This window comes from Chelmon rostratus, chromosome 24 (assembly GCF_017976325.1).
Source record: "Chelmon rostratus isolate fCheRos1 chromosome 24, fCheRos1.pri, whole genome shotgun sequence".
NCBI classification, from domain to species: Eukaryota; Metazoa; Chordata; class Actinopteri; order Chaetodontiformes; family Chaetodontidae; genus Chelmon; species Chelmon rostratus.
In genome coordinates this window covers 7,955,374-7,978,474 of record NC_055681.1, presented here as the reverse complement: position 1 = coordinate 7,978,474, position 23,101 = coordinate 7,955,374, and the positions used below count along the sequence as shown (strand labels likewise).

Here is a 23,101-nt window from a genome sequence, read left to right as displayed (position 1 = left end):
CTAAATGTAAGGAAACGAGCGCATGTTGGCATAAATGACAAGAAAAAAACAGATTATTTGGCAAAAAACAAAAACACAGTTTTATGTTATGTGATACTGGAGTTGAATAATCTGACAGCTGATGGAATGAAGGACCTCGGTAGCGTTCCTTCTTGCAGGGTGGATGCAGCAGTCTGCTACTGAAGGAGCTGCTGAGGGCCCCCACTGTGTCATGCAGGGGGTGGAAGGGGTTGTCAATGATGGATGTCAGCTTGGCTAACATCCTCCTCTCACCTACATCCTCAGTGGTGTCCAGAGGGCAGTCCAGGACAGAGCCAGCTCTCCTGACCAGTTTATTGAGTCTCTTTCTGACCACTGCGTAAAAGACTGCAGATGCAACCACAGAGTCTTCAGTAATGTCCTACATACCTACATACTCCAAAGGACCTCAGTATTCTCAGGACTTTGGCCTTTCTATACAGGGCATCAGTGTTCGTGGACCAGTCCAGTTTATTGTTTAGGTGTACACAATCTCAATGTCAAATCCCTGGATGCACACCTGTGGAGTCTGTGCTGCTTTCCTGCGGAAGTCTATCAACATCTCCTTGGTCTTGCTGGCATTGATGTGCAGGTGGTTTAGTCCACACCAGTCGACAAAGTTAGTGATGACTTCCCTGTATTCCAAATCGTTCCCCTGCCATACACATCCGATGATGGCTGTATCGTCGGAGAACTTCTGGAGGTGGCAGCTGGATGTGTTGTGTCTGAAGTCTGATGTGTAGAGGATGAAGAGGAGAGAGCAAAGTACCCACAGAGCCCCGGTGCTGCAAACTGCCACAACCGACACACAGTCGCGAAGCCTCACATACTGTGGTGAAGTAGTTGATGGTCCATGCAGCCAGGTGACAGTCTACTCCGGCTCCTTCCAGCTCCCCCCTCAGCAGTGATGGCTGGATCGTGTTGAAAGCACCGGAGAAGTCAAAAAACATGATCCTCACTGTGTTACCAATGCTCTCCAGGTGGGAAAGAGAGCGTTGGAGCAGGTAGATGATCGCAATCATGCTGACAAACTTGTGTGTGAACCCTCTGATCTATGCTCTGTTCAGAGAACTGAAAAAAAATCTACGTTTGCTGTTTTTTCAGTGTTTTGCCTCACCTGTGGCCTGTATGTTCACACACAGCTTTTTCTCATGAAGACACACCTCATCACATGAACCGGTGACTTCACCCTGCAAATGTCTGTTGACCTTGAATGAAACACTCTATGAACAGCATTTGTGCCAAGCAGCAAAATAGGATCACATGTGCAAATGCAAAGAAAAATCTGAGCATGAAAACAACAGTGATCTTCAGATATGTGTCTTCAGTTGTGTTTTCAGTGGAAAATGTCATAAGCACACAAGATGTACAAAAAACACAAATAAATACCTTCATGCCAGTTGATTGTGATATAGTAACATATGAACAAACATTGGAATTCTACAAACTAATCATTTGGCTTCTTTGTTAAAAGAAACATCCAGTTTCTGTTCTATCCCAACAAATATATAAAGTCTCACATAAATAATAAAGAAATTTAAAAAAAAAAACGTACTTCCTGCACAATAAGTGTCACATCCATATAGATTTTGAATTACTGTTTTGCCTCCACTGACTTACCAATTTGGCAGCTACACCCAGATGTATGTGTCAATCACTCCTGTAAATCATAATAAGAAGAAAATGGTTCAAAAACATTTGAGGGTGAAGGTTCAAAGATACAGTCAGAAAATAGTCCTCTGAAATGGAAAACTCTGAATAAGTGAAAGAGAATGAAACACATCCCCTACTCTGAGGCCTAACTGAACTTGAAAACTGAACTCAAACTCTTTTGTTTGAGATGATTAAAAAAAAAAAAAAAACACCTCTCTTTACTCACATTGACACATTTTGGGATGTTTGGGATTATTATTGTATCATAACTATTTACAAATGTGAGTGGACATTGCATACATGTATTTTGTGCTTCATCCCATTTGTAAATGTGACGTGGAAAAACAAGAGAGAGGTGACGAGGAGCAGAAGGGACATCATCACTTGGGATAATGGGAGGGTGATGTTAGAGGAAGATAAATGAGCTGTGTGATGGAGAGTTCAATCATTTCTCTCTCATCCTCCCTGATGGATGGCACTGGGGGCCCTCTGTTGTGCTTCCCCAACCTCAACTCCTCCTGCAAGCGGCTGCTGCGCCCCCACTCTGATGCTGCAGTACTCTACACCCTGCTGGCCCTCGTCTCTCTGCTCACTGTGAAACTCAACCTGCTCGTCATCATCTCCATCTCCCACTTCCGTCAGCTCCGCACCCCGACCAACACCCTGCTCCTGTCTCTGGCTGTGTCCGACATGCTGGTGGGGCTGCTGGTGATGCCCATCGAAGGCCTGCGCTACGTGGAGACGTGCTGGCTGCTGGGATGGCTGATGTGCACTCTGACTCCTTATGTTTCATACTGTCTTCTTTCTGTCTCTGTGGGCCACATGGTGCTCATATCTGTGGACCGTTATGTGGCTATCTGTTACCCGCTGCTCTATTCCTCTAGAATTACCCTGAACAGAGTGAATTTTTTAATCAGTTTATGCTGGGCCTGTTCTATGATCTACAACGGCTGTATTCTGATGGGACATTTAGGGAGGGAGGACAGTTTCGGCTCCTGCCACGGGGAGTGCGTGGTGGTCGTCGGCCACGCTGCAGGCACTGTTGATCTCTTTGCGACGTTTGTCGGGCCCTGTGCTATCATGGTTGTTCTCTATGTGAGGGTGTTTGTTGTTGCTGTCTCTCAGGCACGTGTGATTCGGTTGCAGACTGCTGCCATTAGTTTCACCGCAGCTACAACTGCAAAAAAATCAGAGAGGAAGGCAGCCAGGACTCTTGGGATTGTGATAGCTGTGTTTCTAATGTGCTTTTGCCCATATTACTATCCTGCTCTCAAAGGTGAGGACACCTCAAACACCTTGTCATATGCTGCAGTGTTGTCTTGGCTCATGCTGACAAACTCATGTGTGAACCCTCTGATTTATGCTCTGTTCTACCCCTGGTTTAGGAAAGCTATCAAACTCATCCTTACACTCAAAATACTCAGGGTCCCTGAATCTCAGGACACCAAGATCCTGTAGACCGGACTGACATAAACAGAGCATGGTCACTTTTCAGTTTGAATGAAACACACTGTCTTGTATCACCTACTGCATACATATATGTGTGCATGTTGTCTGGGCAACTCACTGTGTATTCAGCTTGTAATAAGCAGCCCTCCACACCTGCTGCTCACTGTTTCTCATGTGCTGCACTGTTGCCTTGGCTCATGCTGACAAACTCATGTGTGAACCCTCTGATTTATGCTCTGTTCTACCCCTGGTTTAGGAAAGCTATCAAACTCATCTTCACACTCAAAATACTCAGGGTCTCAGAATCCCAGGACTGACATAACAGAGCATGGTCACTTTTCAGTTTGAATGACACAAACTGCCTTGTATCACCTACTGCATACATATATGTGTGCATGTTGTCTGGCCAAACTCACTGTGTATTCAGCATGTAATGAGCAGCCCTCCACACCCTCAACAGTGGTTGCAGACATCTGTCGCACGCTCTGCAGCAAAACATGAATACAGAATGAAAAGTATGAAAGTGGCAAGAATTTCTTCACTTTTGGTTTCACCACAACGGCACAGTTTCCTTCTGTCGTGTGATGTCTTAAACACTGATAAACATGAAAAAAATAACTGCATAATGTTATAAAGCATCATACTTTAATAATTTGCCAGTGCTTTTCTACATGTGATTGGCTCTTGTCTGTCGAAATACATTATTACTCACTGAATATAACACAGTAGTAATGCCATCAGTTCACAGCAAATGACAACAACTTTGTTTTTGTACTTCCTCATCAGCTGACTTGGTTTTATATTCTTCATAATCTCCATTAAAAGATGTAGTCAGTTTGCCTTTTTTAATAAATCATGATTTCATTCCTGTAGCATTAACAATACTGTCAAATGAAAAAATAGGAAGGTCTAAATTACTGACATGCATGAGCTGAAACTGAAATTTGACTTTTGATGTTCATAAAGCCACATGTATGAACGAAATTTGACTGTTTGTTTAAAACATGTTACGGGAGCCTTGATGCAGAAAAGGCCTTTGACTGTGTCAATTGGAGGTTTCTGTATCAGGTTCTGGGAAAACTAGGGATTCATGAACAGATAATACAATGTATCCAAGGTCTTTACCAAGGGCCAACAGCGAGGATAAAAATTAATGGACACTTAACGGACAGATTTATTCTACAACGGGGAACTCGCCAAGGATGTTGTTTTAGCCCTACTTTGTTTGCCTTATTCATCGAACCGCTGGCACAAATGATCAGGCAAAATGACAACTTAAAAGGAATCCATATAGGAAAGCAAGAGCACCGGATAGGGCTCTTTGCTGATGACGTTATTATTGCTCTCCAGGACACGGACAGGACATTTCCTATTCTGATGCCGATATTAGAAGATTATGGCAAATACTCAGGCTATAAATTAAACATAGCAAAAACACAAATTCTTACACTGAATTATTCTCCTGGTCGAGAACTTAGAGAAAAATATAAAATCAAATGGAATTCCAAAGTAATTAAATACCTGGGCGTGGTTTTGGCAAAAGAACACATCAAAACATTTGAAATAAACTATAATAACATCAACAATAATATCAAAACCGATATTGGGCGGTGGTCGGCCTTTAATATGGACTTTGAGACACGAATTGAGGTAATAAAAATGAATGTTGTACCGAGACTGTTATACCTTTTCCAATCCATCCCACAGATGATTCCAGAAACACAATTTAGACACTGGGACAAACTTATATCGAGATTTATCTGGGCTGGAAAGAGACCAAGGGTCAGGTACAAAACACTTCAACTACCAAAAGAAGAGGGGGGGCTGTCATTGCCAAATCTGAAACAATACTTCTACGCAGCCCAAGTAAAGTTCTTGGTCTGAACATGCTGCCCTCTGTATCAGGCAAGATGGAAAGACATAGAGGCCAAGATGGAAAACTACCAGATTCAGGCAATACTAGGGGAGATTGGAAACAAATTGGCTCAACAAAGTGAAAATGAAATTATCAAACAAACACTGGTTATCTGGAGCAAGATGGTAAAAGAATACAATATGGAGGGAGACATCAATTTTTTATTTTGGCCTCCTCTAGACCCCAGATTCGAACCTGGAATCAGTGATGCTGAATTCAGACGATGGTGGGACAAGGGCATTACAGCAGTATGCACATTAATTCACAAAGGGCGATTTAAAAGTTTTAGTCAGCTACAAAGAGAATTCGGACTAGAAAACAAAGATTTTTTCCGATATCTTCAAATACGAGATTATTACGATAAAAGAATCAAACCAGCACTGTCCAGAGAGGGCAATACAGTGATAGATATTCTGACTGAAGCCTACAAAAAGAAGAATATGAGAATAATTTCAAAAATTTACCAGGGTCTTCAGAAACAGAATGGGATCAACACAGGATACATTAAAACAAAATGGGAGAAAGAACTAAACATAGAAATATCAGAGGAGGTTTGGCGTTCTATGTGGCGTGCACAGCATTCATCTACAAGCTCAAAGAAGTGGAGAATATTTGGCTGGAAAAATTTGATTCGTTTTTTCATTACACCTCTTATAAAAAGCAAATTCTCTCAATCACAAGAACAACGCTGGAGGCAGTGCGGAAACATGAACGCAGACCACTCCCATATATTCTGGTTATGCCCAAAAATTCAAACTTTTTGGGGTATTGTATGTATTACTGTGGGAAAGATATTGGGATACACAATTCCTAATGATGTGATGGTCCTCTATTTTTGTGTTTAAACGAAAATGTGATTATTAAAAAAGACTGGTATTTATGTAAAATAATGTTGATGGCCTGTAAAAAAGCTATAACAAAATGCTGGTATAAAACTGAATCTCCAAGCATTAACCAATGGATTGACAGAGTGAAGGAGATGTGTTTAATGGAAAAGATGACTTTCTCTCTCAGATCTAGTGGAGCAATCTTTCACAGGAAATGGAAGAAATGGACTGCTTTTATCAAATCAATTGAGGATGCCACACACTAACAAGTAAAGACATTGGACAATAATTATAGTATTACCATTCCAGGAGCCCCCATCCTTTTGTTTGTGTTCTTGTTTTACTTTCTTGACAGTCTGTTGTCAACTTGTTCATTTGTTCTTTCTTGTAATTGAAAATATTAAATAAATAAAAAGTATCAAAAAAAAAAAAAAACATGTTACGGACATTGTGTTTTTCCTCTTTCTGATGCCATTAATTCACTCGAGACCCCTCTGATTTATCTTGTGGCCTCTTGGAGGGGCCAAGGCCGTAGGTTGGGAATGTCTGGGCTAAACGACCTATAGTAAAAGGATAGATAAGGTAAATCTAGACATACATCAGTGAGACGCTACTAACATACAATGTTTTATTCATATTAACAGTCTCATACTGTTAGAGGTAATAACATATCAGGCAGGGAATTTTTCTTTCAAATGTTGTTGGTAATACTTCTGTACTTTTACTTGAGGAGGATTTTAAATGCAGGACTTTTAAAGTCAAGTAAAGGATCTGGGAACACACACACACACACACACATCACAGCACAGCACACTCTCACACACACTGTTTAAAATAAAGGTCAATGAAGTTTATGAAATCAACTGATAATCTTCAGTTCCCCACTACCTGTTACCCCCACCCTTGAGGAAGAGAAAATGATATATATGATAATAAACATGGCTGTTTTCATAATATAATAACTATTTGAATTAGATCAGCTCCATTTGTACCCCCTCATCTTTGTAAAATAACTATGAAAAAACAATGTCAAATAAATCATATTATTACTTACCTTTGAGCTGTCTGTCAACTTCCTTGTTTGGGACCAAAGGTCTGATAACTGAGGTGGAGGATCAAATCCAAGTTAACCCGTCCTGAAAGGTTGTTATACATTATTGTGCACATCAGTCTACAGGTTAACTTGCATACACAAGCAGTGTGAGGCCATAGCTATCACCCAGTTGGTGTATTGTATGATAGAGACCCATAAAACCACATTACAAGCAGTGAAAAACACATTGAGGATGAGAAGGATGAGCTTAAAGTCATGACATTGATACCATTATGTACTGATCGGAAGAGTACTCAATGAGAGAGGGCAACATTGCAAGGTAATACATGTGTGATAAATCCCACATCAGTGCAAAACAAACAGTCCAAATATGGAAACCAGTGCTACATTAAGAAACGCTGGAGTTGAACACTCTCTTCTCAGTAATGTCCTACATACTCCAAACGACCTCAGTCTTCATGGAGTACATGGAGACAACTTTGGCCCTTCCTGTACAGGGCATCAGTGTTAGTGGACACCTGGGTATTTTTACTCCTCCAAGATCTCAATGTCAAGTCAATGATATTGAATGTCACTTTGTTGCCATAATTTTTCCACATAAAACAGCAGCAGATAAACATTTATTTGTGCAACTTTTAAAAACATGTTTATCCAGCACCCAACAAGTGCAAAATGCCAAAATACAACAGTAAAACAGAGAAGGGTCACTATATGTCAGTATCAAGTCAAAAACATGATGACTTAATGTTAACTAAATTCACTGAAACTCAAGCATTTCACACCTTTCAAGTTTTGTGTGTCAGTTTTGACAGTGACTTGTCAATTCCCTTTAGATTACCAAGGGTCACTTTTCTTAAGCCAGTAGCTGAGGCTGTCCAGCTTGAGGAGAACTTTCTGAAACACTTCAAATGTGTACCTGAGCTCCTTCGGATAGGCAAGATTCACAGCATACGCCGACCCAACGAGCAGGGAGCTGGCACTTGGAAAGTTACCTTGAGCAGTCAGAACTTTCACGCACTCCACCACGATACCGATGTCGTCTGGGTCGTCTGACGTATTAGCTTTGATGTTGAGATCTTCAGGCTTTGAACAGCAAGGTCCTCCGACACACTGTCTTCATCAGCATCCTGTAATAGCAAGCACATTGTGTATATCAGACAGTGCTGCCAAAGGAGGTCCTATTTCACAAATTGCGTCCAAGAATTTGGACAAGAAAATCTGGAGTTTGTCATAGCTGTTGCTTGTAAAGCACTCTGTATTTGTCAGTGATTTTGAAAAATCTGAAATAACACTTACAAAACGTACATAAAAGCATATTTTCACACCAGGTAAATTGAAAATGATCCAGTTGGGTTGAACAGAGTTACAGTTGTAAATATTTGGAAATGAAATCAATCCATTACTACATCATTTCTTCCTAGCACTGTATTGATAAATGTCTTTTTCCACATTTGCTAACACAGACTGGTCACCTGTCAACCAATCTCTATAACCAAGTTTCCTCTATGCAGTACAGTGTGGTACAGGACGGCATGGTACGCTGATTTTAGTTTAAAACACACTGGGAGTGAGGCGAGCTTTGACTTGACAACACGTCCACCACTTAATAAAAAGACTTAGACAAAAAAGACACTTAGAGTAAAAAGACACTTCTAATAAAAAGACACTTAATAAAAACTAATTTGTGAATAAAAGTTGTTTTTGCAGATGATAGGAGCAGTGACATCATTAGTCACCTCTACATTGCTCTTGGGATACATGATGTAACATCATGCACACAAACAAATGCTACTGTAATACCAATGAGAGCAAATCAGGGCTTCTCACCCAACACTAAAACAAATACTGTTTGTTGGTTCATGTGTGAGAGGTCTCATTATTGGAATAGACAGTTCCAGAAAGTAACACCTCTAAACCACTGAGGCACTGGGCCAATCAGAGGTGTTAAAAACAACTGAAAACAGGTAAACAAATCAAATAGCAACTTCTCAAAGTAGGAAAAGTTTGAACTTTTGTTATCTAAATTATATATTATCTACATTATATTTGACTCTTGTTGATTTTATTTCTTATTCTGTAACCTTTGTTGTCCATTGGATCTTTCTTAAAATGATTTTTTTGACTATATAAGTAACTGTGGAAAAAACATTGTATGCTGCCTTCAGATTAAAAATAATAAATAAATAGCACTAAATGTAAGGAAACGAGCGCATGTTGGCATAAATGACAAGAAAAAAACAGATTATTTGGCAAAAAACAAAAACACAGTTTTATGTTATGTGATACTGGAGTTGAATAATCTGACAGCTGATGGAATGAAGGACCTCGGTAGCGTTCCTTCTTGCAGGGTGGATGCAGCAGTCTGCTACTGAAGGAGCTGCTGAGGGCCCCCACTGTGTCATGCACGGGGTGGAAGGGGTTGTCAATGATGGATGTCAGCTTGGCTAACATCCTCCTCTCACCTACATCCTCAGTGGTGTCCAGAGGGCAGTCCAGGACAGAGCCAGCTCTCCTGACCAGTTTATTGAGTCTCTTTCTGACCACTGCGTAAAAGACTGCAGATGCAACCACAGAGTCTTCAGTAATGTCCTACATACCTACATACTCCAAAGGACCTCAGTATTCTCAGGACTTTGGCCTTTCTATACAGGGCATCAGTGTTCGTGGACCAGTCCAGTTTATTGTTTAGGTGTACACAATCTCAATGTCAAATCCCTGGATGCACACCTGTGGAGTCTGTGCTGCTTTCCTGCGGAAGTCTATCAACATCTCCTTGGTCTTGCTGGCATTGATGTGCAGGTGGTTTAGTCCACACCAGTCGACAAAGTTAGTGATGACTTCCCTGTATTCCAAATCGTTCCCCTGCCATACACATCCGATGATGGCTGTATCGTCGGAGAACTTCTGGAGGTGGCAGCTGGATGTGTTGTGTCTGAAGTCTGATGTGTAGAGGATGAAGAGGAGAGAGCAAAGTACCCACAGAGCCCCGGTGCTGCAAACTGCCACAACCGACACACAGTCGCGAAGCCTCACATACTGTGGTGAAGTAGTTGATGGTCCATGCAGCCAGGTGACAGTCTACTCCGGCTCCTTCCAGCTCCCCCCTCAGCAGTGATGGCTGGATCGTGTTGAAAGCACCGGAGAAGTCAAAAAACATGATCCTCACTGTGTTACCAATGCTCTCCAGGTGGGAAAGAGAGCGTTGGAGCAGGTAGATGATCGCAATCATGCTGACAAACTTGTGTGTGAACCCTCTGATCTATGCTCTGTTCAGAGAACTGAAAAAAAATCTACGTTTGCTGTTTTTTCAGTGTTTTGCCTCACCTGTGGCCTGTATGTTCACACACAGCTTTTTCTCATGAAGACACACCTCATCACATGAACCGGTGACTTCACCCTGCAAATGTCTGTTGACCTTGAATGAAACACTCTATGAACAGCATTTGTGCCAAGCAGCAAAATAGGATCACATGTGCAAATGCAAAGAAAAATCTGAGCATGAAAACAACAGTGATCTTCAGATATGTGTCTTCAGTTGTGTTTTCAGTGGAAAATGTCATAAGCACACAAGATGTACAAAAAACACAAATAAATACCTTCATGCCAGTTGATTGTGATATAGTAACATATGAACAAACATTGGAATTCTACAAACTAATCATTTGGCTTCTTTGTTAAAAGAAACATCCAGTTTCTGTTCTATCCCAACAAATATATAAAGTCTCACATAAATAATAAAGAAATCAAAAAAAAAAAACGTACTTCCTGCACAATAAGTGTCACATCCATATAGATTTTGAATTACTGTTTTGCCTCCACTGACTTACCAATTTGGCAGCTACACCCAGATGTATGTGTCAATCACTCCTGTAAATCATAATAAGAAGAAAATGGTTCAAAAACATTTGAGGGTGAAGGTTCAAAGATACAGTCAGAAAATAGTCCTCTGAAATGGAAAACTCTGAATAAGTGAAAGAGAATGAAACACATCCCCTACTCTGAGGCCTAACTGAACTTGAAAACTGAACTCAAACTCTTTTGTTTGAGATGATTAAAAAAAAAAAAAAACACCTCTCTTTACTCACATTGACACATTTTGGGATGTTTGGGATTATTATTGTATCATAACTATTTACAAATGTGAGTGGACATTGCATACATGTATTTTGTGCTTCATCCCATTTGTAAATGTGACGTGGAAAAACAACAGAGAGGTGACGAGGAGCAGAAGGGACATCATCACTTGGGATAATGGGAGGGTGATGTTAGAGGAAGATAAATGAGCTGTGTGATGGAGAGTTCAATCATTTCTCTCTCATCCTCCCTGATGGATGGCACTGGGGGCCCTCTGTTGTGCTTCCCCAACCTCAACTCCTCCTGCAAGCGGCTGCTGCGCCCCCACTCTGATGCTGCAGTACTCTACACCCTGCTGGCCCTCGTCTCTCTGCTCACTGTGAAACTCAACCTGCTCGTCATCATCTCCATCTCCCACTTCCGTCAGCTCCGCACCCCGACCAACACCCTGCTCCTGTCTCTGGCTGTGTCCGACATGCTGGTGGGGCTGCTGGTGATGCCCATCGAAGGCCTGCGCTACGTGGAGACGTGCTGGCTGCTGGGATGGCTGATGTGCACTCTGACTCCTTATGTTTCATACTGTCTTCTTTCTGTCTCTGTGGGCCACATGGTGCTCATATCTGTGGACCGTTATGTGGCTATCTGTTACCCGCTGCTCTATTCCTCTAGAATTACCCTGAACAGAGTGAAATTTTTAATCAGTTTATGCTGGGCCTGTTCTATGATCTACAACGGCTGTATTCTGATGGGACATTTAGGGAGGGAGGACAGTTTCGGCTCCTGCCACGGGGAGTGCGTGGTGGTCGTCGGCCACGCTGCAGGCACTGTTGATCTCTTTGCGACGTTTGTCGGGCCCTGTGCTATCATGGTTGTTCTCTATGTGAGGGTGTTTGTTGTTGCTGTCTCTCAGGCACGTGTGATTCGGTTGCAGACTGCTGCCATTAGTTTCACCGCAGCTACAACTGCAAAAAAATCAGAGAGGAAGGCAGCCAGGACTCTTGGGATTGTGATAGCTGTGTTTCTAATGTGCTTTTGCCCATATTACTATCCTGCTCTCAAAGGTGAGGACACCTCAAACACCTTGTCATATGCTGCAGTGTTGTCTTGGCTCATACTGACAAACTCATGTGTGAACCCTCTGATTTATGCTCTGTTCTACCCCTGGTTTAGGAAAGCTATCAAACTCATCCTTACACTCAAAATACTCAGGGTCCCTGAATCTCAGGACACCAAGATCCTGTAGACCGGACTGACATAAACAGAGCATGGTCACTTTTCAGTTTGAATGAAACACACTGTCTTGTATCACCTACTGCATACATATATGTGTGCATGTTGTCTGGGCAACTCACTGTGTATTCAGCTTGTAATGAGCAGCCCTCCACACCTGCTGCTCACTGTTTCTCATGCGCTGCACTGTTGCCTTGGCTCATGCTGACAAACTCATGTGTGAACCCTCTGATTTATGCTCTGTTCTACCCCTGGTTTAGGAAAGCTATCAAACTCATCCTTACACTCAAAATACTCAGGGTCTCAGAATCCCAGGACTGACATAACAGAGCATGGTCACTTTTCAGTTTGAATGACACAAACTGCCTTGTATCACCTACTGCATACATATATGTGTGCATGTTGTCTGGCCAAACTCACTGTGTATTCAGCATGTAATGAGCAGCCCTCCACACCCTCAACAGTGGTTGCAGACATCTGTCGCACGCTCTGCAGCAAAACATGAATACAGAATGAAAAGTATGAAAGTGGCAAGAATTTCTTCACTTTTGGTTTCACCACAACGGCACAGTTTCCTTCTGTCGTGTGATGTCTTAAACACTGATAAACATGAAAAAAATAACTGCATAATGTTATAAAGCATCATACTTTAATAATTTGCCAGTGCTTTTCTACATGTGATTGGCTCTTGTCTGTCGAAATACATTATTACTCACTGAATATAACACAGTAGTAATGCCATCAGTTCACAGCAAATGACAACAACTTTGTTTTTGTACTTCCTCATCAGCTGACTTGGTTTTATATTCTTCATAATCTCCATTAAAAGATGTAGTCAGTTTGCCTTTTTGAATAAATCATGATTTCATTCCTGTAGCATTAACAATACTGTCAAATGGAAAAATAGGAAGGTCTAAATTACTGACATGCATGAGCTGAAACTGAAATTTGACTTTTGATGTTAATAAAGCCACATGTATGAACGAAATTTGACTATGTTTGTTTAAAACATGTTACAGACATTGTGTTTTTCCTCTTTCTGATGCCATTAATTCACTCGAGACCCCTCTGATTTATCTTGTGGCCTCTTGGAGGGGCCAAGGCCGTAGGTTGGGAATGTCTGGGCTAAACGACCTATAGTAAAAGGATAGATAAGGTAAATCTAGACATACATCAGTGAGACGCTACTAACATACAATGTTTTATTCATATTAACAGTCTCATACTGTTAGAGGTAATAACATATCAGGCAGGGAATTTTTCTTTCAAATGTTGTTGGTAATACTTCTGTACTTTTACTTGAGGAGGATTTTAAATGCAGGACTTTTAAAGTCAAGTAAAGGATCTGGGAACACACACACACACACACACATCACAGCACAGCACACTCTCACACACACTGTTTAAAATAAAGGTCAATGAAGTTTATGAAATCAACTGATAATCTTCAGTTCCCCACTACCTGTTACCCCCACCCTTGAGGAAGAGAAAATGATATATATGATAATAAACATGGCTGTTTTCATAATATAATAACTATTTGAATTAGATCAGCTCCATTTGTACCCCCTCATCTTTGTAAAATAACTATGAAAAAACAATGTCAAATAAATCATATTATTACTTACCTTTGAGCTGTCTGTCAACTTCCTTGTTTGGGACCAAAGGTCTGATAACTGAGGTGGAGGATCAAATCCAAGTTAACCCGTCCTGAAAGGTTGTTATACATTATTGTGCACATCAGTCTACAGGTTAACTTGCATACACAAGCAGTGTGAGGCCATAGCTATCACCCAGTTGGTGTATTGTATGATAGAGACCCATAAAACCACATTACAAGCAGTGAAAAACACATTGAGGATGAGAAGGATGAGTTTAAAGTCATGCTCGCTCTGACCACCAACTGCTGGACAACTCTCACAAAAGAAAGCTAAATCACAACTAGCTGTCACTTTATCAATGCTGACTGTAAGCAAGGTTTCTGTTCTCTGGTAATTACAGAGCAAGACGTGAAAAACATTTGGACTTTGCAATGTTTCTGTGAATAACCCCTGGCTTTGGTGGGAGCAATGTCGTGGCTTTTTCTGGTTAAACAACAAGGATCTCACTCTTTAATTAAAAACTGATTAACACTAGAAAATGGTACATTGCATACACTACATACCACTTGGATGAATGTGAAGACTCCTCTATGGTTCACCAGTCCACCTGCAACCATCTAAGCAAACACAAAATGCACAGTCATTAATATCAAGTAACCATGTTGTACACATTCAAACCAACCTAGGTGTATGAAATAAATTGATAAATTGTCTTTCATTTCATTAACTGTCCATAACTCTTATAAAACTCCCATGTTTCTGATTTTTTTTTCGTCTTTTAACATACTATACTATATTTACAATTTACAAATAAAATTAACTAAATAGCAAAAAGATTTGGCCTTCAAATAAGTTATAAAAGGGTACATTAATAAAATAATGACATTAATATAAAGTGGGCAATATGGCCAAAATCTATTGTGTTATAAGTATTTTTCAGACAGTGGTGGACACATTTATACATCACACAGGATAAGATAAGGTAAGATAGACCTAATTAATCCCCAGCTGGTGAAATTCGGGTATTACAGGTAGGTACTGGCAGTTGGAAAAAATAGCAGAAAAAGAGAAATACAAACTGTACATTTATACCATAAGGAAATTATCATAAAAACATACTTCGAAAAATTCTGTAGAATTTCACGGACTTAACACAAATTGCACATGGTGGATAAAGCGACTACAGCATTAATGCTATTGCACAGTAATAAATATGTATATGTCACAGCATAATACCATTATGTACTGATCGGAAGAGTACTCAATGAGAGAGGGCAACATTGCAAGGTAATACATGTGTGATAAATCCCACATCAGTGCAAAACAAACAGTCCAAATATGGAAACCTGTGCTACATTAAGAAACGCTGGAGTTGAACACTCTCTTCTCAGTAATGTCCTACATACTCCAAACGACCTCAGTCTTCATGGAGTCCATGGAGACAACTTTGGCCTTTCCTGTACAGGGCATCAGTGTTAGTGGACACCCGGGTATTTTTACTGTTCCAAGATCTCAATGTCCAGACCCCGGATGCACACTGGTGTCGTCTGTGGTGCTTTCCTGCAGAAGTCTGAAGTGCAGGTGGTTTAGTCCACACTGGTTAACAAAGTTAGCAATGACTTATCTGTATTTCAGTTTGTTCCCCTGTGATCACATCCAACGATGGCTGTTTCATCAGAGAACTTCTGGGGGGGCAGCTGTCTGTGTTTTGTCTGAAGTCCAATGTGTCGAGGGTGAAGAGGAAAGGAGAGAGCACAGCACCACCAGTGCTGCAAACTGCCACGCCATCTGGTCTGGGCTTTGGTGGTTGGTGGTGGGGGGTGGGGTGGGGTAGAATCAAACCTGTTAAACAGGTTCAGCTCATTTGCCCATTCCTGGTCTCCAGATTCTGGGCCCCTGCCATTGTTGCTGCTGTGGCCTGAGATGGTTGTCACGCCCTGGACACAACCTGTTCTAACTTCTCCCCTCTGGTAGGTGCAACAGACCACTGTACACCAAAAATAACCAGATGCTAGAACATAGTGTCAGGAATTATACAGAACAAAAATGTTTTCTGTACCAGGCTGTAAATATGTAAATTTCTATTCACTGAACATCTGCAGCGTTTCTGTCAGGGATAGTGTATCGTGAGCAGGTTCCCATGGAGAAATAAACCCCAACAGGACGACATAGAAGCCAGACGTGACGGAATAACTGAAATAACTGGTAGGAACAGGAGCTACCACTACCGACAGGAGCTGACTCTTCAATAAAGTGACACAAAATAGTGATTAAAAGATATTCTATACATAAAACATATTTAAATTTTTAAATAATGGTTACTTAAAAAAAATTGTGGCAACAAAGTGACACATAATATAATTGAATAGATTTTGAGTTCTACAATTTTGATTTAAAAGTATTCAATACATGAACTAACAAACAAAAAAGGACATTAGTACATGTCAATAAAAGCAACATTTGAAATGTGTTGCATTTAGTAATAGCATGCCCAAATGAGTTATATCGCCAAAAAATATTTAGTAAATCCAAGTCAATTTCACAAAGAAAGCCGATTTATATTTAAGTTAAGTATCTCAGCAAAAGTAATATAGACTCACTAAATATCTGGGGGAAACTGATTCATATTTACTGATCATCTAGGTAAAACTGACTAATATTTTATGGGTGAAATTGATTTAAATCACATTTACACTGTTGTTCTTATTTATCTGTAACAAAGTTAATTTAAACACAAGATACTTGTGCTCAAAAAGAGGATTCAGTTCACACTGCTCCTACACAATCCAAACAGCACTGCCACGTTGTATCACAGGACTAGAAATCAAGTCAGTGATATTGAATGTCACTTTGTTGCCATAATTTTTCCAGATAAAACAGCAGCAGATAAACATTTATTTGTGCAAATTTTTAAAACATGTTTATCCAGCACCCAACAAGTGAAAAATGCCAAAATACAACAGTAAAACAGAGAAGGGCCACTATATGTCAGTATCAAGTCAAAAGCACTCCACCACGATACCGATGTCGTCTGGGTCGTCTGACATATTAGCTTTGATGTTGTAGATCTTCAGGCTTGGAACAGCAAGGTCCTGAGAGGTCTTCATCAGCATCCTGTAATAGCAAGCACATTGTGTATATCAGACAGTGCTGCCAAAGGAGGTCCTATTTCACAAATTGTGTCCAAGAATTTGGACAAGAAAATCTGGAGTTTGTCATAGCTGTTGCTTGTAAAGCACTCTATATTTGTCAGTGATTTAGAAAAATCTGAAATAACACTTACAAAACGTACATAAAAGCATATTTTCATTTCTTCCTAGCACTGTATTAAGAAATGTCTTTTTCTACATTTGCTAACACAGGCTGGTCACCTGTCAACCAATCTCTATAACCACGTTTCCTCTATGCAGTACAGTGTGGTACAGGATGGCACGGTACGCTTATTTTAATTTTTTATTTTAGTTCCTGTATCATGGTAACCCGTTACCATTTTTGCAGCCTTTTTGGTCGGGTACCTCCCCTTTGTATCTGCTGTTTGTATTTTCTCAAGAGGAACATGTTGGAACCCGCTAACAATGTAACAGTGTAGACTGTTGAAGAGGCACTGCTCTGTATCATTGTGCAGCAGGAGCTCGAAGGCACGGTGCCTGTACCTCTACAGTAGTCCACACTCTGCCTACTATAGTAAGGGTCCCCGATACAGTGGAACCACAAAGCTATCCGTTACCGATCCGAACCATTACCGTACAGATCCGTACTGTACTGTACTGTACTGATAGTGGAAACAAGACTTATGTGGCATTGTAAGTTCATTCCTGAAGCTTGAAGCCTTCCACAGCCACTGGTTCAGTTCTGTTCTCCTTTGCTGATTCAAAACAATGCCTCAGTCCTCTGTAAAAATGTCTTTGTATTCACAAAGCAGTTTTTTGGCCTATATTTCTTTGGCTTGCTCTTTAGAGACAAATTATAAAGACTTGAACAAAATAAGACTTATAAAAATACAGTTGTTAGGTGAAGCATTCTTTGGAAAAAGATTTAATAAACTACTGACAAGTTTTAAATTCTGGCAGTTGGTGAAATCAAATTGAGATAGTGAGGTATATGATGAGATGAATCCAATAATAAATATAGGTTAGAGTGATCAGATCAGAGGTAAACTGATGTCTAAAATGTTGACCTTTCTTGGTTGTGGTATGTGAGGCATCTGATCTGATACTGCTTGTTAATATAGTTTTTTTTTTAAAAGCACACTTAACAGAGGACAATGATGTAGCATGCCAAGAACTACTGGGAAAAATATAGTTATGACTATTTTGTGATTTTACCTTCCCAAGACATACCAGGTAGAAGAGAAGAGAGAGATACCTTCTTTTTTATTTTAACGTGTACTTCAACTTACATCAGGCATGTCCAAACTATTCCATAAAGGGCCGTGTGGCTGCAGGTTTTCGTTCCAACCAAGGAGGAGCACACCAGGCCAACCAATCAACATCAAGGGATCCCTTAGTTATCAGCTGAAAAGTGAGATCAGCTGATTAAATGAGTCCAGCCTGGTGTGCTCCTCCTTGGTTGGAACGAAAACCTGCAGCCACATGGCCCTTTATGGAATAGTTTGGACATGGCTGACTTACATCATACTCTTTTAAGAGTTGATCTGTAGATTCCCCAAGGTATATCATCAAACATCAAATGACAACATCTCTGGTCATGTTGATGTTGGGTTTGCTTAGAGTCTGAAATGACAAAAATAAATACCAGGTGGTTTCTAGTACTGTGAAGAAGCCCCAATCAAGGATCCTTCCTGTGCCATCTCAGGGACCAGTATAATAAAACACAAATGAAACAAATTCTCATGCAATTATTTCATACTTGAAATAATACATATTTGAAAAGAGAATCACAGGCTATCATTACCTTCTGCAAATTCAACCACATGCTTCCGCCCTTGGAGCAGAAGCAGTTCAGAAGCCGAGGAGTATATTCATCCAGCTTGGACATGAACTTCGATTCGAGGTACACCATTGTGTTTCGGTGAAACTCATCCTGGATCTGAAAGACAAATCATGAAACCAGCTTTAAATCCTCAAATATAACAACCATACATACTGTTCTTACAACATTTTTCATCACAGTGGCAGTGCTTGTTAGCTAGCTTGATATGGGGGAGGGGGCTTGGCCAGGAAACTAAATTAAATAAAAGATTAGTTTGTATTTTACAGCCATTATATAACAGTATTACGTTATACGTGGGAAAGTCACATTAAATTGTGACATTGAGACTACTTTTTCAATCACTGCAATGCTTTCGGTCGAATCAAAGACAACGCAGACTGACTTTGAAACACTAACATTAGAACTTAATTTTGACTTGCAGTGCAGTAAAGTTGGCATGTTTCGTAATTTGCAGTAACACAAAACAATGTTGAACTGCTACAGACACTTGAATTGTTTGTTAACACAGAACAATCAAACAGGTCTTACGGTAGTCCCTGAAATGTGTGGCCGTCTTGAGGTCCATGTGGTGCAAAATGCCTTCGGTGGAAATGTGGGTGGTTTAAATCAAGACCTCCTAATGAGAAAAATTTATCAGTTTTCTGCACTTTTGACTATCCTGAAAGGGAAACTTTCCTGAAAGATACAAAGGGATAATGTCAGAAAAAAAAGTGTGCTCAGGCATGAGGTACTGGACTCAAATACACGACTCAAACAGGCAGAGGTGAAAAAATGGTGGATATGATATTGGAAAGAAACTCTTCAATATGTGAACCAGACATGATTGTCTGTTGCTGTCTATTACACACATGAAGAAAGGTGCTTCCACTTTTGTCCAGTTCATTCATTCGTCCATGATATTGTTTCAGTCGCAGTCAAAATAAATCAGGTTCTGCTGCTCATTCAGTAACTTCCGTTTTTGTTGGAGAGAGAGGAGGCAAGTTGTCAGATGTTCAGAGTGAGGAGCGCTCGTTTTGAAAATGCACTTTTTTGTACATATGTTTTTTTATTCGCATTTGTGTAAACAATATATATTAAAAATAATACTGCTGCAAAGAACTGTAAGAAAAATTGCCATTAAAATATACTGCCAAGAATTCTGTTGAATTTCACAGACTACACACAGATTGCAAATGGAATGGATAAAGTGACTAGAGCATTAAGGACAGAAATAAATATGTTCAATTGGTACCAGGCGCACAAGAAATAATTTTTTTCCGTTTTATTTATTATCTGAGTCTGAACTATCTTTTATTTTGAAAAATCTTTTATTTTGAAAAATGAACGGAATTTCTCGGTTACATCTGGGTCACTTCAGCGCTCAAATTTAACTCACAAGCTAGCAAAATGAGTATAAAAGACGTCTTTGAAAAGTTTCTTTGCGAAGGGGAAAAGGCCCAGTAAGAGACAGAAGAAGAGCCCACGACTTCCAAGAAAAAGAAAGCTTTTAACAGACAATACCAGGAGTCCTACTAGAAATATGGATTTGTCGCGGCAGGTGATTCCCACGCACCGAGCCCGCTCTGCATCATATGCGGCAACCGACTCTCTTATGAGGCAATGAAGCCTTCAAAACTCAATACTCATGTTCTGTTGTTGGCGCAAAGTTACCAAGAGGCTCCTAATAAAGTTGCATATGAGTACACAGTGGATTTGCGTTTATTATTATATTTACAATATAAACAATCGACGTACACCCCCTCCCCTCCCGAGTCGCGGTAAAATAGTCAAGTGTTGACCGGTAGTAAAAAGGTTGGGGACAACTGTTTTAGCAGGTTGAGAGGCAGGTATGAAACACAACTCTGTCGCAAGCTACGTTTCTCTCAGGTCTGGGATATCCCGTCACTTCTCCACATTTGACATGATTCCGGTAAATATCTGTAAAGAAATAAGTTTTTCTGCCTGCCGGCCTGCGCAGTGTGAACGGGTTGCTATGCAACGTACGCGTTTAAGATCCGCTGCGCAGTGAGACCGGTGACAGACGAGAGTAGGCTAATTTTAAATCAATAAAATGTTTTAATCACGATTTTCTGTCACATTATTAAATGCTTTAGTAGTAAGCCATGTTCTAAGCGGGATGATGTATAGTGAGCAGGTTCCTATGGAGAAATAAACACCGACAGTACTGGATGACACAGAAGACCGACGCCAAGCCCCAACATATTTAAGCAAGAGAAAGATATCATGTATGGTGATTGAGCCTAAATCGCACAATAAGGGAAAATCGTGAGCGGCACACACAACAGCCACTAAACTGTATGCAGTCTCGTTATTCGAATAACAATATTGAACTTTATGTGAACTTAATGTGAATACTGTGGTTATCGTAAATGCTGCCGGTTTTCTTTTCCTCTGATGTTCACGAGCTTGTTCACAGGTGCCGTTGATTACCCCTAATAATAACGATTGGTAAACTATAACGAAAACAGTATAATAACCGCCATATAACCTCACTAAAAAAATCATATTTACTCCGCGTGTCGTTCGGGAGAATTTGACCGCTGGGTCGTTTGTTTATTCGCTGCAAACAGTGAAAATAATTCACAGCGAATTACATAGTTAGCATAGCATAGCTGCAACTTAAGCTAGCAAGCAATAGACGCAGCGACCAACTGTTTGTGTGTGTTTGTGTGGTCGTTCAGCCACTGACTGACCTCATAATTCACAAGAAACTCCACTTCAGCCACTAGCTCTCATTTTCCTTCCGTACTTCACAATTCTTTATAAAGCAGGTTTTAGAAGAGCCAGTAGGACACCCGCCACTTTCCACTCGAACTGCAACGTTGTCAACCGTAGACCACGCCCACCATTTTATTTTAACTTTTATTAAAACGTCGTACATAACAAAACACAACGCCAGTCTGCAATCTAACTCCACTCAAATCATGTACCTGTCAGCACTGAGTGCCTCAGTTGGCCACTGAAAGAACTGCTCAGCTCCTCTACAGTCCAGTGCAATGGGTGAGAACTGCTGTCCATGATGGCTGTGAGCTTGGCCAACATCCTCCCCTCACCCGACTTCTCCACAGAGTCCAGTGGGCAGCCCAGGACACAGCCGGCCCTCCTGACCAGCTTGTTTAGTCCCTTCCTGTCCCGCTCTGTGCTGCCCGGGGGTCATCAGACAACAGCGTAGAGCAGTGGTCCAAAACCCTTTCTGTACCATGGCCCAGTTTAATGTCAGCAGATAAAAACAAAATAAAATGATAAGATCGGCATTAAAAACTGTGGTATTTTCTGTTTAATAATAATAATAACAATAATAATGAATGTAAATCCACTTTTTAATCATGTCAAGAGGACCTGGCTGCAGACTGGCACTGTCAGACACCACCTGTTTTTCAAATTATGTGAAAAAACAAAAAAATGGAAATTATTTTTTCTTTCTGTGCGGCCCAGTACCAAATGACCCACAGCCCACTAGTGGGCCGCAGCCCACGGGTTGGGGATCAATGGCGTCGAGGATAGCAGAGGCTGCCACAGAGTCAGAAAAAGTCCTGAGCAGCGGCCTGCACACTCAGAAGGACCTCAGTCTCCTCAGAAGGTGCAGGCTGCTGCTACTCCTACTCCTACTCCGACTGCTCCTACTCCTACACTCACTACTGCTACTGCTTCTATTGTCAGTGATGGAAGAGGTAGCGAGACTATTTACAGGCGACTATCCTGATCCACGTAGCCGCAGAGAGGCTGAATTAGGGAAAAAAACATGCCATGCCCGACGCGCTGGCTGAAGTTTGTGTTCAATGAATAACCTGCTCCAAAAGTATACTGCTTCGTGCATTTATTGGTGATTAAAACAGCACTTACATCAGAAAGCAGGAATTCCATCAATGGCAAAATCAAGCGGTCAGCAAAAAGTGGCAGTTCCCGTTCATCCCCTCCCAGTTCAAAAACCCCAATACCAGGTGAACAGCTGACTATACCACCTCTGATGCTGACATACCGCCACCGCGTGACCCGCCTACTCCGATGTGACAATACAATAATAACAATAAATTATCGCAGCTATAGCGGCCACAAAGAGCAGGCATCTACATTCCGGTCCCTAATTATTACCGTCAATACATAGCAATGAGTAATAATTACAGAATATTAACCATATCAAAATCCATATAATATACAAAATAATAAACAGTAAAATGCAATTCCCTCTTTCCTGCAATATTTGCTCTTTTCAACACAAGACGATTTTCTTCTTAATCCAAATTGTCCATCATCAATTATGCGAGTTCTTTGATTCATTCCTCCTTTAAGTCAAGAAAAGTCATGTCAGGACAAAGGTTACTAGCAC

At 40.7% G+C, this 23,101-nt stretch overlaps 2 protein-coding genes and 1 long non-coding RNA gene across 4 annotated transcripts; 2 read left to right on the top strand and 1 right to left on the bottom strand.

Moving 5' to 3' along the window:
- Window positions 1-880: 880 nt before the first annotated feature.
- LOC121627211 lies at window positions 881-15,564 on the bottom strand. Of its 2 annotated transcripts, none has more exons than XR_006008014.1 (10): window positions 14,385-15,564; window positions 13,849-13,930; window positions 12,641-12,709; window positions 10,744-10,783; window positions 7,909-8,043; window positions 6,917-6,998; window positions 3,537-3,605; window positions 1,639-1,678; window positions 1,136-1,218; window positions 881-929 (listed from the first exon to the last, which is right to left on the bottom strand). It is a non-coding gene; the product is annotated as an uncharacterized LOC121627211 (long non-coding RNA). The 2 variants fall into 2 exon arrangements; XR_006008013.1 differs by having other exon boundaries at window positions 893-929; window positions 1,136-1,226.
- On the top strand, window positions 2,140-3,129 carry LOC121627210 (trace amine-associated receptor 13c-like). The gene has a single exon (XM_041965979.1). It carries the CDS (start codon window positions 2,140-2,142, stop codon window positions 3,127-3,129), a length of 990 nt encoding a protein of 329 aa, XP_041821913.1.
- LOC121627209 (trace amine-associated receptor 13c-like) lies at window positions 11,244-12,233 on the top strand. The gene has a single exon (XM_041965978.1). It carries the CDS (start codon window positions 11,244-11,246, stop codon window positions 12,231-12,233), a length of 990 nt encoding a protein of 329 aa, XP_041821912.1.
- Window positions 15,565-23,101: the final 7,537 nt, after the last annotated feature.

What these genes read in the sequence shown, in the direction of transcription:
- LOC121627210 (XM_041965979.1), top strand. Translation starts at nt 2,140, where the DNA reads ATGGATGGCACTGGGGGCCCTCTGTTGTGCTTCCCCAACCTCAACTCC.
- LOC121627209 (XM_041965978.1), top strand. Translation starts at nt 11,244, where the DNA reads ATGGATGGCACTGGGGGCCCTCTGTTGTGCTTCCCCAACCTCAACTCC.